We start from the raw sequence: 17,244 nt of genomic DNA, 5'->3' as shown, positions 1-17,244 counted from the left end.
AACGTAAAACGTAAATGCAAATGCGTACCAAAAAAAGCTATCTCATCTTCAACTTCATTGACCCACCTATTATTCTTTCGTGTCGTCATAGATTCAAGAGACAGTTTTAAGACGCTACAAACGAGTTATGTTATTGTTGCGCGGAGAATTTGATTTCCACTATTCGTAAAGAAATATCAAAAATTTACGTATATTTGGGATTTTTTTTGGAGATGAAACGAGATGAAAATGTTAGATATGTATTTAAAGGAAGATAGTTTAGAGAGAATTCTCATTATATTCCAATATCTCGAGTTGTTGAGTTTGACAAGAGACAAAAATTAGAAAAAATGCTGTTCGTGAATTTATTACTTTTGACTGCTTTAAGTGCATCAATCTGTGAAGCCTTTAATTACGAAAGGGCCAATTCTGACAATTCCATTGATGAAAAATGTGTAACAAAGAACAATGAACCTGGATACTGTCTAGATTTTAAGTTATGTGAGTCGGCTCAGAAATTGTACAACTTAAGAAGATCGGCAGAAATAACAAAATGCAAGTCAGTCGGCAAGGTTCGATTTGTATGCTGTCCATCATCTAAAACTTCATACATCACAAAACACATCAAAAAGACCTCAAAAAAGTTTCAAAATGCATTGTGCCAGAATATCCCATCTAAGCTTATAATTGATGATCACGTTCTTAATGGCGAAAAAGCTGGAGTTGGAGAGTTTCCATTTCAAGTTGCATTAGGATACGAAAGTCAAAGTGGATTGGATTGGAGTTTCAGATGTGGTGGATCATTGATTGCTGATGATGTTGTATTAACGGCTGCTCACTGCGTAAATCGAGAGAAGGATCAACCGACAATAATTAGATTGGGAAGAGTAAGAATAAAGCTTGGAATTCATCAATTGCTTGATATTAATATTTATTCTATAATTGTAGACATCTCTTGATTTAACTGATGAATATGATGAAACAGAAGCTCAAGATATTGATATTGATGTAAGTCATACAAGATTAAAGATGCATAACAGAAATATACAATTATAATTTATTCTACAGACCATAGAAATACATCCAAACTATACAAGGTCAACTCGTCATAATGACATTGCTTTGATCAAGTTAAGAAGTCCTGTTGAGTTTTCGGATTCTGTTAGTACCATTTGTCTCTCATCTACAGATGATATTAAATCAAATGAATTTACAGTTACAGGATTTGGACGAATTAGTACAGACAGTAAGTTCAGTCTTTACATTTGCTAGATAATCTTATTAATTTCATTTATTTTATTAATAGACTTCAAAAAATCAGATTGGTTGCTTAAAGGAAGAGTGACTGAATATCCACTTGAAAAATGCAAGAAGAAGTATGAAGAAAATCAATCAAGATTCAAAATTGTTGATTCACAGTTTTGTGCCATAAGTGACGAAGGAGTCGACACATGTGATGGAGATTCAGGAGGTCCTTTATTTTATGAGAAAAATAACATTCGCTATCTTCATGTGACATAAAGTTGAGCATGGCTCAATGAGCATACTCAAGAGCACACTCATTGAGTATGCTATCACATCCGTTGGATTTTCATGCCTAATATTTTAAATATGGCAAAAACCATATATAAATGTTATGTTTTTTACTGATTAATTTTAAGAGTTTTTTGGTTATTTTTTTCGGTGTTTCACTGTATTTTCAGGTGAATAATTTTCATAGATTTTTCCAAGATTTTCCACATTTCCACGGAGATTTTCCAGCAATCTATACAAGAGTCAATAAGTTCTTCGATTGGATTGAAGAAACAATGTCTGATTTTGAAAAGAAAATTCGAAGCTTTTAATGCTCAGATTTGATAAATTTAATTGCTTGTGCATCCATCTATCAATGATGGATCTAATTAAGCAATAATTCAAATAAAATGAAATTTGTCTTAATAAATAATAAATATTAAAGTTTAAATTCTTAATATCCACTTAATACGTAATGCTGAGTGATCAGCCCTGCAGCAATAGAAAATGCATTTGTATTTGTTAACTGATTTCACTGGCCGCACAGATCAATTGAGATACATGTCCTGTTCCCTCAGATGTTGCCAAATTTCACAAATCGAGATCAAAATTTGGACTGTGGCTGTGACTTGATGCTGGATTTGGTTTGAATCATCAAGGAATTTATTTTTAGACTGACCATTTACAGTTATTTAACGTCATCAAAGCAGAATATATAACCCACACATTAAGAACATTTTAAAATGCTTGCGTCCATGTGAAAGTATGAGGCAATACGCATGTTGGAAAGAAGTTGATATAAAAAGGATGAACATTTTCAGAGAATCATCATTGATATCCAATTCTCCGCTGTGGAAAGTTCAATAAGCATAAACAAAAAATATGTTCAGTAACAAAGTTGTGATTTTTAATATATTGATACTCGTAAGTTGTATTTACATAAGTGAATCCATAGTTATTCGAGGTGGTCCAAAATCACCTTGTAGGCATAGAAAAAAATATTATGAAGAGAATTATGTTATCCATTATCCAAACTATCATCAATCATCATCACTAGTAGTTAAAAGACCTACAAAATTCCAAAATGCGCTATGCAAAAATGTTAAGGGTCGTGTGAAAATTGATGATCACATAATTAATGGAGGAAAGGCAGAAGTAGCTGAATTTCCATTCCAAGTTGCTTTAGGATATTTCGAAAAGAAACAAAATAAATTGTTATTTGATTGTGGAGGATCATTGATTGCTGATGACATTGTACTGACTGCTGCACATTGTGTTAATAAAAAGGGAAAACAGCCAATAATGGTTCGAATAGGCAGAGTAAGTTTAAAATTATTTTATCTAATTCCTATTTCAATTTAAAATCAATTTCCTATCGATTAGACATCCTTAGACCTTGATGATGAAGATGATGAATCAAAGCATCAGGACATTAAAATTAAGGTACGAAATTCATAAGGAAGTAAGTTTTTTTCCAGTAACTAAAAATCCAAATCCATTACAGGCTATTGAAATCCATCCAAATTATAGAACTCAGATAAAACACAACGACATTGCAATAATAAAGCTTGAAAAGCCTTTCAGTCCATCAGACTCAGTTGGAACAATTTGTCTTGCAAGTAAAGATGCTCCAAAAGACTTCATTGTTACTGGTTTTGGAACAATATCTACCAATAGTAAATAATTTTAGTTTGGTTTAAATTGAAATATTTTAATATTTTTAAAATTTAATTACAGCAAACAAAAGGTCAGACTGGCTTCTAAAAGGAAAAGTACGCGAAAGTCCACACGACAAATGCAAATCAGATTTTGCAATAAGATTTGAAATAATTGATTCTCAAATGTGTGCCTTGGGTGGAAAAGGAGTTGATGCATGTGAAGGAGATTCAGGAGGACCTCTTTTTTATGAGAAAAATAATATAAATTATTTGTATGGAATTACGTCGTATGGTCTTGGATGTGGTTTTCTACCAGGTGTGTATACAAAGGTCACAAGATACCTGGACTGGATTGAAAAAGTAATGAATAAATTTGAATAAATGTATGTAATCAATTAAATATTAATATAATTATTTATTGAATAAATAAAAATGAAAAATTGAAATTCTGATTTGTGATTTTATTGATTTGACCAGATGTATTATTAGCTTTTGACTATCTTTAGTAAGTCTGATTAAGAGGCTTGTATATTATCCAGTTTTCAAAAAATGCTGAGTAATTCCATTATATCCCAAGCTACTTATCAAAATCTATCGAAAAATCGTCTTCAAAAATTGAAATTGCAGAATTTCCATTTCAAGTTGCACTAAGAAATGACACCAAGAAACTGAATTTGTTGAAATTTATTTCATTGCATTAATAAGAAAGGTTTCAACCGATGGTTCGGTGAAAGTTAATAAATTTTAACTGTTTGAGCTTAACAGGAACAGCGTTGCTCCTAAATCCTTATATCATTTGCTTGCTTTTAAATATTTTCGATCCCCTTAAAGTGCTTCAATTTTAACTGAAAACTATATTATGTATTTGTGTTTCCAGCTAATTATAAATTCTGGATATTTGAACATTTGTGCATGTCAAGTCTCGTTCAAATTTATCACTAAGTTACAGTATGCAATAGAACCCCTTACATGGTGAATTTACGGCTCTCGTATCTTTTCTTGTCTATTTACTACATCATTCACGATTCGCTCTAATATCTGACGCTGCCCAATTTTTAGTTTTACGTCTTAAACAGTTATTCCTAATAAGCTAAAGTATCTAAAATCACTAGGCTGGTGGTGAGATTTGAACCCGAAATTCCAAATTCAACACAAACTTTTGTGATCTGCACCTTGTCAACTGAGTTATTAAGGGACCTTAGCTTCTACTTCTTCCTCTTGTTTAATTTATGATATCAAGCCTTATCAAGCAATAAATAATTTCCTGATTTCCTACAATATGTCTTACGAAAGCTATACATGTCATTCGTTCTTTATATTGACGTATTTGCTTGTAGTCTCCAAAGGAGAGTTTGTGAGTTTTCCTTGTTTTTGCAATATTTCTTGGAATTTTTGGGATTTTTAAATTTAAATTCACTTCTATTTATTTTTAGACTGATCATTTACTGTTGTTCGTCGTCATCAAAAGAGAAGATATCATCGTCATCAAAGGATAGCACACATAAAGAAAAGCATGAGTAACATAAATTCCAGTTTATCTAAAATGCTTGCGTCCATGCGAGAAGATGAAGATAACAATCACCTTGAAAAGAAGTTGTTATAAAAAGGATGATAATTTTGAGAAAACCATCATTGATAGCCAATACTCCGTTGTGTAAAGTTAATTAAACATAAACAAAGAATATGTTCAGTAATAAAGTTGTGATTTTTACTATATTGAGTCTTAACTATATAAACTGCAAGTATATACGTGACTACAGAGTATATTTTGAAAATGAGATTGATAATAGAGAAAAGTGTGTAACTAAAGATAACAAAGTAGGAGTTTGTGAAGAATTATGGAAATGTGACTATGCGTACAAACACTATAAATCCAACATATCACAAATCATAAAGTGTGAAGGAGTTGGAAAAGTGATGATATGTTGCCCTACTCATCCTCAACCATTACAACCATCATCACTAGTCATTAAAGCACCTACAAAATTTCAAAAAGCACTCTGCAAAAATGATCGTAATCGTATGAAAATTGATGATCACATAATTAATGGTGAAAAGGCAGGAGTAGCTGAATTTCCATTCCAAGTTGCTTTAGGATATGTTGAAAAGAAACAAAATAAATTGCAATTTGATTGTGGAGGATCATTGATTGCTGATGACATTGTATTGACTGCTGCACATTGTGTTAAGATAAAGAATAATCAGCCAATAATCGTTCGAATAGGCAGAGTAAGTTTAAAATTTTATAAAATCCCGAAATCCATTTTAAAATCAATTTTTAATCATTTAGACAACCTTAGACTTGAATGATGAAGATGATGAATCAAAACATCAGGACATTAAAATTAAGGCTATTGAAATCCATCCAAATCATAGAACTCAGACAAAACACAACGACATTGCAATAATAAAGCTGGAAAAGCCATTCAGTCCATCTGACTCAGTTGGAACAATTTGTCTTGCAAGTAAAGACTCAGATGCTCCAAAAGACTTCATCGTTACTGGTTTTGGAACAGTATCTTCTGAGAGTAAATAATTTTAATTAGGTTTAAATTAAAATATTTTAATATTTTTAAAACTTTATTACAGAAAAGAGAAGATCAGACTGGCTTCTAAAAGGAAAATTACGTGAAAGTCCACACGACAAATGCAAATCAGATTATGCAATAAAATTTAAAATAATCGATTCTCAAATATGTGCCTTAGGTGAAAAAGGAGTTGATGCATGTCAAGGAGACTCAGGAGGTCCTCTTTTTTACGAGAAGAATAATATAAACTATTTGTATGGAATTACGTCATTTGGTATTGCATGTGGTTCTCAAACACTTCCAGGAGTGTATACAAAGGTCACAAGATACCTGGACTGGATTGAAAAAGTAATGAATAAATTTGAATAAATTAAACTTTATGCTTGGATAGAAGCTTTACTCCCTCCTGAATGTGATAATGATAGTATTGTAGAATTCTTACAAATGTAAAGTATTAAATATTTATAAAATAAATTATTTTGAAAAATTAAATTCTGATTTGTGATTTAGTTGATCTTGTTAGTTTTTGGGAGCATATGGTTAATTGTTTAAAATATTTCTTATATCCATTCAATAAACTTTGTATTCAGATTATCAGTGATTTACAGTGAATTGTTATCTAAAAGAAGATAAGTCTTTCTACATAGTTGTTGACGTCCATAAATTAAATGCGAACTATAAATTAATCCTGTAACGAAGCTGGAAATGAAATGTTCTAGATTGAAAGTTCTCTTTGAAGAGTTGTAAATTTATTGATGTTGAAGACTTTCTTTGTCAGACCTTAATTTAATATACTTTTGACCTAACTTATCATAATTCAGCTGTCACGTACTCACGTAATTCTCGGACCTAACTAATCATAATTTATCAAAAAATCGCCTTAAAAGTTCAAAAAACCTTTCACTTCCGTTTGAATCGATTGAAACCAATTGTCTCTCCCTTAATAACGCAATTGTGCTATAAAACTCGATATAAAGTCACAAGTCTTGGATTTACATCAACGAACTGTACGCATTTATCTGAACTTTCTTTTTACTTAATATATTTTATGCTTTATTGCTGTGCTTCAATTTTTCCTTAAAAGATCAATTCACACAAATGTAAGTACGTCATTGTGGATAACATTTCGTACATTTAACACAGCATAACATACTATAGCTGTTTCGATCTACGTCACGAAACTCTTTACGCTAAGAGAAATATGCAAATTTTTACAAATCGAATGAATGAAAATAAATCAGTGGATGTGTAAGATTATTTTAATTTTTGGTCATTCATGCAAAAAATGCCGGTGAATCTAAAAATAACTTAAATAAGGCGTTGATAATCAGTAAATCATCGATTAATTATGCAAAAGGAGAACATGAATGACTAGAAATTTTACGATTCAAAATCCAGTTTTATAGAATTTGCATATCACATTTTTGAGTATTTTGGGAATCTTTTTGATCTCAAACTTGTCTCTGACTGGAATCAAAAATGAGAAAAACTTGATGATAAATAGATTCGCTTTTTGAAAGAGAGGTTTCATTTAATTTTCAAGTTTTGTGCCTTCAACTTGTGTCCAAATAGAGAGAATCATTTTGATAAATGCTAAAAAGGGAAAGTCGTGCCTTGCGAATTTAAATTAGTGACTTTAATTAATATTTAAGCGTCAAAAATGGATAAAATATTTTTTGTGATGATTTATTTAACAATTTCATCAATGATTCATGCTGTAATTGCTGCATCAGATAAATTTGACAACTCAGAAAAGGATCTAGGCGATATATGCTACTTGAAAGATAATCAGCGAGGATTTTGTGAGGAAATTATGAAATGTGAACATGCAAAAGAATTATTTCGATCAAAAAAGACTTCAGAGATTGTTCATTGTCGATTTAGGGGTAAAATACCATTAGTTTGCTGTCCAAAATTAATGGAATCTTTAAAACTTGAACTAGATTTATGCAAAAATAAATTTTCTCGTGACAAAATGCAAATGAAGGCAAAGACTGAAGAATTTTATTATTATGTTGCACTTGGATATAAAAAAGAAGATGGCATGATGGAAATAAGATGCAGTGGCTCATTAATTGCTGAAAATATAGTTCTAACTACTGCTTCTTGTGTTAGCATGGATGATTCAAGGCCGATGATGGCTGGTTTGAGTAGGGTGAGTGTTTGACTTCTTCAGAAGTGTTCTTAATTAGTTAGCCGTGTAGCACACGTTAATCAATCGATGGAAATTCCAGCAACAAGTCGGTTTGACTTTGACATGGTCTCGCAAAGTCAGAGCCATGCCGGTCTGGAATTGAAATTTCGATTGATTATCTAATTTGTGTTATTTGGAAAAAAAACAATTTAAACTTAGACATGATTGATTGTCAGCATCCTTAAGATGTCTTTAATTTCCATCTTACGTAGACACATCTCGGTCTGAATGATTCATTAGATGATAAACCAGCTGAAGTTATTGAAGTTGAGGTAGGTCATAAAAGTGTAAAACAGGAAATCTAGAATAAGAAATTCCCAAAATAATTTTTGTCATTCTCAGAACGTAAATATTCATCCAAATTATTCAAACGTAACTAAACAGAATGATATTGCTATAATAAAGCTCAAAAAACCAGCAATTCTCTCAGAACTTGTTGATACAATTTGTCTTTCAAGAAGTGATGATAATCTACCCAAAGAGTTTAATCTTATAGATTTTGAAATTCCAAATCCAAATAGTAAGTAATTTTACTTTATAAAGTCAATTTTGAATCTAATTTTTCTTAATTTACAGAATCTGGAAACTTAACTTGGCTTATTAAAGAAACAATATATCAAGAATCAATTGACAATTGTTTAACAATGTTGAATGCCATTAGTAATCAAACCAATGATTCACAAATTTGTGTTTTAAGTAGTTCCGAAAATAAGAGCTTGAAAGTAGCTGGCAATCCGATGAACTACGAGGAAAGTAAGTAATAATCGCTTTAATTTTTGGAAAGACATGAAGTCGTTCACTAATAATTAAGGTTAATAGATAAGCTCAAGATAATTTAAAGCTTCTCAATCTCATTATAGACAGCGTGCCTTTTCTCTACGGAATCACATCTTATGGAATACCAAATGGACCATTTAATGTCGTAGTATATACAAAAGTTAACAAATATCTCGACTGGATTGATGAAGTAATGACAAACATAGATTAAATTGATAATTTATTAAGAAAATGTAAATACTTGATACTCAAATTTGTAAGAGACTGAATAAATATAAACTGCAAAACCAAATTTCGATTGAAAATTTATTTAAAATTATTCTAGATTAGAGTTCAAAATCCTTAAAGGCTCGTCAGCAGACGAGTAAATTCTAAAATTGTAAATTCTAAAATTTTACAAAGTCTCACAATTTTTCTTCATTTAATAATGTTAGCTGGATTGAATATTCACTTTGTACAAAGAATGCTAATACTGAGACAGAGACACAAGTTTGCTACACCGCCTAGATTGAAATCCGCAAGGGAAAATACTTCCTGAAGCTTCATGAGACAGAATAGTGATGAAAGAATGTCAGCTCAACGTGTGGACAGAGAATTTGTAAAAACTAAGTGACAGAGCCAGCATCAGAATCAGTTTTACAGCGTTTTGTTGAAACCTAAGTTCCACCTTGGAGCATGGTTACAGTAATCGCTCAATATTGTATTCATTTGAATAAAATGTTAAAAACTTTGATAAAACCAGAAATCCATTAGTTATACATCAGGTGTCATTATAAATGGGAAAGCCACATATGCCTTACATCACTGTATGAATATAAATATAGAAATTAAATAGTTACTAATTCCAATTCTCAGATTTGAACTCAAATGAAGAGGAATTGTGACTTAGTCACGTTACAATAATTAAAGGAAGACATTCTTTATTAGTCACGTCTTTGAACCACTCCTGAGGAGCTTTAAGCTTTAGAGTTATCAATATGCTGTCTTCTATTGATGGTCATCGAAATGGGCTTGCCAACTTCAATTTTAAGACGAAATCTCCTTCCCACTTCCATTTATGGAAGAGGTTTTAGGACGTACAAAAGTAATAAAATTTTACGTCAAACAGAACCAATGCCGAAATATGTTTGACGCATGCTCGTGCTTCAATAGTTTTTCACAAAAATACTCTCAATGAGTATGGATGACTAAGAATCATCAACCACTTAAGCTTTCAAAGCTACCACGTGCTTGATCAAAAAGAGAATACGATAACATTAAGTTAACAATGGAGAAAAAAATGAGATTTCCAAGAAATTTGTCTCTTTACAGAATTGAGAATGAAAGACATTAGTATATAACTGCATGATTATTGAGAGAGTCTTGTCATTTTTTTCATAGCACTAAGCGTGTTAATAGCAAAAGAGCGATCGAAGAAGCAACATCAAAGTCGTGAAGTTAATGAAAATAAAAAGACTTGTTTTTGTTGAAGTTTAACGGCTTTAAAATGAAAATATTTAGTGATAAAATGCTAATATTGATTGCAATTAATGTGCTAATTGTTTCAGCTGACTGTGCTAACAATCCTGATAATTCTGAGAGAACTTTAGGTGACACATGTGAATTAAGAAATAACCAACTAGGAATATGCTCAGAAATATCAAATTGTGAAACAGTCAAAAAATTATTTGACACAAAACAGACATCAGAAATTGTGCGATGTCGATTTATAGGAAAAAGATCAATTGTTTGTTGTCCACAAGAAGGTCCTCTAGAAATAAATAGAAATCCAAAATTTATTAAAGCATTGTGTATAAATCCAAAAAAACAATTAAAAATCGATGACCATATTATTAGTGGAATTAAAGCTGTGGTTGGAGAATTTCCATATCAAGTTGCACTCGGTTATGAAGGACTTGGAAATGGAACCGAGTTTAAATGTGGTGGCTCATTAATTGCTGAAGATATTGTAATTACAGCTGCTCATTGTGCAAACAAGAAAGATACTATACCAAAAATGGTTAGATTAGGAAAAGTAAGGAATTGTCAGCATAACTCGTTAGTTATTCCTATTTATTTACAATTTTCTATATTTTAGACATCTTTAAACTTGGAAGATACAGACGATGAAGCACCAGCAGTGGATATTGAAATAGATGTGAGTTGCTAATTTGAAGGTGATAACTTCTTGATTTATTGTTCAAATAATTTCAGAAAATAAGGCTACATTCGCAGTATTCTAGAAAAATTCGTCATAACGATATTGCAATGATAAAACTGAAAAAGCCAGTAAAATATACAGAATTCATTAAACCGATATGTCTTGCCACAAAAGGTCCAACAAATCCCATGGAAAGTCTTACAATGACCGGGTATGGAACATCTGACATAAATAGTGAGTATTTAGTGAATTTTCTATTTTTAACTAAGTAAATACATCTCATGCAAGTCTATGACAATAAGGAAGCAATTAGCTTGTAGGAAACTTTCACAATTCGACTTGAAACTTTCAGGAAACTAGTTCTGATCGTTGATTTTCCTCTTGAATCTTGACTATCCGAAGTGCTAGGTGTTTATCAAATTATACACATTAACATGTTTCACACATATTTAATCAATATTTTCGAATATTCGTATGACTCAAGTTAAACAGAGAGACGGGATTCCCCGAGAATTTCCCTCTCAATATTTATTTTATTTTAAACTCAATTTTAAAATTGAGAAGTGAGTTACAAAGAGAGAATTGTAAAAATATAGACCATAATAAATCAAAAACCTGTTGTATGAGAATAAATAGCAGTTCCTCTATTTACTTCAATAGTATCATATACCTCAATAGATAACACATTAATAGCAGTTATAGGAAAACTAGTTTGAGAATAATTGGAACTAAAACAAAGAATTTACCTAAATAGTGCAAATTAGTTAGTCGATCAAAAATTCGGCAACATTGTGATTCTGACAAAGTACCGGCTCTAATTCAGACTCAAGCCAGCCTATATATTACCGACCTAACCCAAGTGTTACTTTTTTTCAGCACAAACAAGATCAGACTGGCTCCTAAAGGGAATTGTAAATGAACATAAATTTGACGAATGCAAAAAGCAACTTAAGGATGTAAAAGTAGACATTGTAGACTCGCAGTTTTGTACACACAGCACTAAAGGCGTTGATTCTTGTCAAGGAGATTCAGGAGGTAATATAAATATTTATTTTAACAGGTGGAATTTCCTAAAGTATTTCATAATTTACTTTATTGATTATAGGCCCGGTTATTTATGAGGAAAGTGAGTATTACTTGATTTTTAATAATTTTAAGGTATAGATTTTAAAATATTTTTTAATTTTTTTAAAGATGACATAAAATATTTATATGGTATCATTTCTTATGGTGCTGGATGTGGATCACCCAGTCCCGGAATTAACACAAGAGTTGACAAATTTTTAGATTGGATAGAACAAGAAATGACAGCACTGGGGTGAGAGTCAACACTAATCAGATTAGTAAGTCATGAAGTATATAGTCAAAAGGAATCATCAAGCTATGATGTCTAGTGTAAATGAGTTCTTAATTGTTTGTTTTGTACATCTAATATTTAAAAGGAATACTTTAAGTAGAATTTTAAAATATTTGCATTTAAATTTCGATGGGTTTTTATGAAAAAAGAGAAAAATTTATTTATTGTCTACAATTTTAAGACTGACTAATTAAACAGCAATTGTCAAACAGTTGTGAAAAAGTCAACTTTTCTATATTCATAAAGTATTTATAACAGTGGTGGTCAACCTGTGCAATGCGACACCCTAGTGCTTTGAACCTATTACAGTATACAGTTTCAGTCGAGACTAACCACTAAGATGTGCCTCTAAAAATCAAAGGTTGTCCACCACTGATTTACAATGTAATTTCAATATTGAATCATGTAATTAATCTTTGCTTAATATTTTTGTACTTAACTTATTAATTAGCTATAATTTTATACAATCAATGAAACAATAAAAAATAAATGCGAGAATTCCCGCGCAAATTGTAATGTGTAAACATTCTTTCCATTATTTTGTGTCATAGATACAGTGTAGACATTCCATAACGTTTGTGGATGATTTGGAATTTTTGTGAGATAAATTGACATTTTTGGACAATTTTGAAATTTGAATTTACTCATATTCAGCTTAGGGGCTCGTTCACTTATTACGTAACGCTAAAAATCTACTACTTGACCCCCCTTAGGGCGTTAAGCAATAAGTGAATGACCTCAAAGCTGTTTATACATTTGGATGTTCTATAGCCAACAATTTCACCACCTCCTTCACTCTTTTACACATACAGCAGCTATCATCGAGACAAATATATTTTTATTTCCAATACAATTAAATTCCAATTCCACTCAGCTTCCTCCGCTGACTACTGATAACCCCAAAGAAATTTAATTAGTCTCAATTAACTCTCTGGGAAAGTTGATGAGCATGTAAAGAGATTTTTTATGAATATAAGTAGTCACTCGTACCTAAAATGTTTTAGTTGCTTGTGAACATTTAAGAACGACATTTGAGTGATAATCTGTGAACAGTGAATGAAAATAAGTCAGTGATTACGAAATGGAAATATCCCATAATACTTTTATGGTTTTGATTGCTTTAAATCTTGTCTTGATTATAAATTTTGTCAGTACAAGTCCGAGTCCAAATAATGATTTAGATTACGGTGAAACATGTGTCTTAAATGATAATGTACTGGGAACTTGTAAGGAAATAATTCAATGTGAATATTCGAAGCAGTTATTTAGACAGAGAAAGCACTCAGAGATCTTGAATTATCGGTGTAAATTTCGTGGAAGACATCCTTACGTTTGTTGTCCATCTCCTGTATCCAGAATTGATGAGATTCCAACGACAGAAAAGATTGTAGAAACAACAAGAACTACTGAAAAATCCACAGCAGCAGATTTCGAAGCTGCAGAAGATGACATCACTTCTATTGAAGTTGAAGTAGACCAACCCAGCTTGATTGAAGCTTCAACTACAACGACAACAGAAGCCTCAATCTCGGAAGAATTTTTCACTTCTCCCGTAAAAGATTCAGGACTTACGAGATACCAAAAAGCTTTATGTGAGAATGAAACTCCTGAAATTCAATTGGGGTTGAATATTGTTGGTGGTGAGAGAGCTGATATTGGAGAATTTCCATTCCATGCAGCTATTGGATACAGAGAGGTCGCAGAAGAGAAACCATTGGAAGAAAATCCCATTCGATATCATTGTGGTGGATCAGTTATTGCACATGATGTTGTGATTAGTGCAGCACATTGCTTTATAGGCAAGCAATATACTCCGGAAGTTGTTAAACTTGGACGAGTAAGAGATTTTTAAGAATTTCAGTCATAAATTTGATTTAATTAATTTTAATTTTTAATATAGTCTGCCTTAAATGATTCTGATGAAGAAGACTATTCCGATGGTGATGATGTTAAAATTGAGGTGAACAATTGCAAGATTTTGGAGATAATTTTAATTTATTTTATATATTCCGATTTATTTAGAAAGTCATATTGCATCCTGATTACTCAAGATCAACTAAACTTAATGATATTGCCTTGATTAAATTAGCTCGTCCCTTTAACACCACTCGATTTCCGTTTATTAAGCCTATTTGTCTTTCCACAAACGATGTGAACTTGCCTGCAAATTTTACAGTCATTGGATATGGAAAAAACGATGTTAACAGTAAGTATTTTGATAAATTGAAAAATTTTAAGATAATTCTCATTTAATGCTTTTTTAATTAAAGCTGGAAGCAAATCTGATTGGTTACTGAAGGCAACAGTCAATGAAGTGTCGAATGCTGATTGTAATGAAATGATGCAAGGTTTAACGACCATTTCTGAAACTCAAACTTGTGCATTAGGATACAAAGGTGCTGATAGCTGCCAAGGTGATTCAGGAGGTAAATTTAACCCTTTTTGAGGATAATGAAGGATATAGTAATCAAAATCTATTTAATTTAGGTCCATTGAGTTTTGAAAAGAGCCATGGAGGAGGAAAATTGTCATATTTACATGGAATTGTTTCATATGGAGTTTCATGTGGCTCTGCAGTTCCTGGAATTTACACAAAAGTGAATAAATATCTGAACTGGATTGAAAAGGAATTGAATTTAATGGAACAAGAATAAATTTAATTTTAAAATAAAGGTTGATTTAAAAAAATGTGTTTATGTCTTTTATGCCTGAGTTTTGTTTGTTCTTGATTAATTAAATGACTAGGATTCAGAGGTCGAAGTCAAGTCAAGTCTATTCGGATTGGATTCGAAAAAATGATGTCGACGCAAAGTCGACTAAGTTCGAGTCGAGTTGATTCGACCAAAGTCGATTCCAACTGTGTCGACTTCGAGCTCTGCAAGGAATAAACGTTATTTAAACAAGTAAAAATTTCCGGGAATTCCCAAACGACATAAGAGTTATGACTTCTTTGAAAGTATTTGATGCTTACTATCAGCTTAAAATGATAACACAGACACGACTCATATTTCAAAAATCCACACAATTTAAACTTTTAGATTTAGTAATCTTTGAGGAATTAAGATGACAACATCAAATGTGCTGATTTCAATAGTTTCGGTGATTAAAAGTGAAAATTTATTTAGTCACTCAATTTGTCAAGTTTTCAATTGCTCAGAACGAGTTTGTGTTAGCATTGATAATGTAAATTCTCGAATTTCCTTTAGACTCTTCTCTCTAATTGAGTTTGTCATTTTTATGCTCAATTCTCTCCTCTCACACATGAATAATTGAGGGATGAAGAGTCAAAAACTAATTTGAAATAAAATAAATAAAATCAAATGCTCTAAATTGAAATTTCTCAGTATTTCGTGAGCATTCCTTCAATCAATTTCAATTAAAATTCGTGAATATTTTGTTAAGCTTTGCAATGTTATACTCTTTAAAGTTTCTGTCTGTATTTGTTTTTGTTTTGATAATAAATTTTACCAGCTCAAGTCTCAATCATGAACGTGATCTTGGGGATGCTTGTACTTTGGATAATGATAAGAAAGGAATTTGCAAGGAAACGCAGAATTGTGAATATGCAAGAGAGCTTCTTAAACAACATAAATATTCAGAAATTATGAAACATCGATGTAAATTTGGTGGTGTATACCCTTACGTTTGCTGTCCAGAATTATCTGATTCGAGACTCAATGTAGTGAATCAAACAGATACAGTTCAGCCATCGATATTCAATGTAGTGAATCAAACAGATACAGTTGAGCCATTGATACCGTCGATACTCAAGATTTCAAAGTTTCAGAAAGCTTTATGTAAAGATGAAACTCCCTATGTTCGAATTGGTGAAAATATTGTCGGTGGTGAAAATGCAGGTGTTGGAGAATTCCCATACATTGCAGCGATTGGTTATCAACCGAAAAATTCAACGAAAAAAGATAAATTTGACTACAAATGTGGAGGATCACTTATTGCCGAGGATATTGTTATTACTGCCGCACATTGCCTTAATAAAGTTAACATCATTCCAAAAGTTGTTAAATTAGGAAGGGTACGAAGTTTCATAAAATAGTATTACATTTTAGTGCTAAAGTTTTGATTTTTAACAGACATCGCTGGTTGCTAGTGAACATGATTATTCAGAAGGAGATGATATAGATATTGAGGTAAATTAGAAATATACGCGGAAATTTCACGATATAAAAACGGATGATAATCCGGCCCTAGATCCTCGTGGCTCTGACTAGAGACCTGATTCAACAGAATCCAAGAATTACGTTGACCTGTGTCCAGATTTTCACCCTTTCCCACTTTTACTCATTTTAATTTTTATAAATTTTTCCCATTAAATTAATTTAGTACTTTAAAATACATCCAAAATACTCGCATTCTTCTAAGCATAACGACATTGCTTTGTTAAAGCTTAAACGTCCATACAATACGAGCTCAAAAGATATCAAGCCAATATGTTTATCCTCAAATGATGAAAACTTGCCAATTAATTTCACAATTGCTGGTTTTGGAAGAAATGATGTCAACAGTAAGTTTTTTGATTTCTAAATTTAAGCACTTAAATAAGTTAATTATTTAATAACAATTAAAGCACAAAGTACATCAGATTGGTTACAGAAGGCTATAGTCAATGAATATCCGTTTACGAAATGTCAAGACATAATTATGGAAGCATCATTAAATACAAAGAAAATAACAGATTATTCTTTTTGTGCGATTGGTTATAAAGGAGCTGACAGTTGTCAAGGAGATTCTGGAGGTAAGTGAATTGGGAATTATTTGGGTCTGTACAATTAAATATTGTCAATATCATGAATTTTCGTGTATTTTCTTTAGGACCTCTAAGCTATGAACTTAAATTTCCAAGTGGTAAGTCTATAAAATTTAAATAGTCATTCCAAAATAATTGATTAAATTTCATAACAAAAATAACATAGAAACAGGTTCCTTGATATATTTACATGGAGTTGTATCGACTGGTATAGGATGTGGATCTGCAGTTCCAGGTATTTACACTAAGGTCAATAAATATTTGGATTGGATTGAAAAAGAAATGGACTTAATGGAATAAAACATAATAAAAATTATAAAATGTCTGGTTTGTT

At 31.4% G+C, this 17,244-nt stretch overlaps 3 protein-coding genes across 3 annotated transcripts in view; 2 read left to right on the top strand and 1 right to left on the bottom strand.

Moving 5' to 3' along the window:
* zormin overlaps nucleotides 1-17,244 on the bottom strand; it is a 114,212-nt gene that overhangs the window by 16,579 nt on the left and 80,389 nt on the right. The gene's annotated exons all lie outside the window — the stretch shown is intronic.
* LOC139089186 (transmembrane protease serine 9-like) lies at nucleotides 298-8,927 on the top strand. Its single transcript, XM_070638651.1, has 15 exons — nucleotides 298-866; nucleotides 928-987; nucleotides 1,048-1,225; nucleotides 1,286-1,491; nucleotides 2,599-2,811; nucleotides 2,875-2,934; nucleotides 2,996-3,167; nucleotides 3,229-3,509; nucleotides 5,046-5,378; nucleotides 5,440-5,677; nucleotides 5,739-6,033; nucleotides 8,110-8,143; nucleotides 8,214-8,391; nucleotides 8,448-8,624; nucleotides 8,732-8,927. Exons 1-15 carry the CDS (start codon nucleotides 330-332, stop codon nucleotides 8,857-8,859), a joined length of 3,090 nt encoding a protein of 1,029 aa, XP_070494752.1. The 5' UTR covers nucleotides 298-329; the 3' UTR covers nucleotides 8,860-8,927.
* On the top strand, nucleotides 10,035-17,217 carry LOC139089185 (ovochymase-like). The gene is made up of 17 exons (XM_070638650.1): nucleotides 10,035-10,662; nucleotides 10,726-10,785; nucleotides 10,842-11,022; nucleotides 11,665-11,823; nucleotides 11,894-11,914; nucleotides 11,983-12,106; nucleotides 13,217-13,982; nucleotides 14,046-14,105; nucleotides 14,168-14,351; nucleotides 14,416-14,571; nucleotides 14,633-14,797; nucleotides 15,490-16,178; nucleotides 16,237-16,293; nucleotides 16,487-16,667; nucleotides 16,731-16,898; nucleotides 16,976-17,008; nucleotides 17,077-17,217. Exons 1-17 carry the CDS (start codon nucleotides 10,135-10,137, stop codon nucleotides 17,208-17,210), a joined length of 3,666 nt encoding a protein of 1,221 aa, XP_070494751.1. The 5' UTR covers nucleotides 10,035-10,134; the 3' UTR covers nucleotides 17,211-17,217.

The sequence above is a fragment of the Chironomus tepperi genome, unplaced genomic scaffold, assembly GCF_022539635.2.
Source record: "Chironomus tepperi strain 1889 unplaced genomic scaffold, CSIRO-AGI_Ctep_v1 contig_176, whole genome shotgun sequence".
NCBI lineage: Eukaryota > Metazoa > Arthropoda > Insecta > Diptera > Chironomidae > Chironomus > Chironomus tepperi.
The sequence above is the reverse complement of the archived record's forward strand: the minus strand, read 5'-3'. Positions and strand labels throughout refer to the sequence as shown.

Excerpts from the sequence above, each read along its gene's own strand:
- LOC139089186 (XM_070638651.1), top strand. The coding sequence starts at position 330 with ATGCTGTTCGTGAATTTATTACTTTTGACTGCTTTAAGTGCATCAATC. Across the intron at positions 5,379-5,439 it reads TAATCGTTCGAATAGGCAGA|ACAACCTTAGACTTGAATGA; the intron begins GTAAGTTTAAAA and ends TTAATCATTTAG. Across the intron at positions 8,144-8,213 it reads CTGAAGTTATTGAAGTTGAG|AACGTAAATATTCATCCAAA; the intron begins GTAGGTCATAAA and ends TGTCATTCTCAG.
- LOC139089185 (XM_070638650.1), top strand. The coding sequence starts at position 10,135 with ATGAAAATATTTAGTGATAAAATGCTAATATTGATTGCAATTAATGTG. Across the intron at positions 11,915-11,982 it reads CCCGGTTATTTATGAGGAAA|ATGACATAAAATATTTATAT; the intron begins GTGAGTATTACT and ends ATTTTTTTAAAG. Across the intron at positions 17,009-17,076 it reads TGAACTTAAATTTCCAAGTG|AAACAGGTTCCTTGATATAT; the intron begins GTAAGTCTATAA and ends AAAATAACATAG.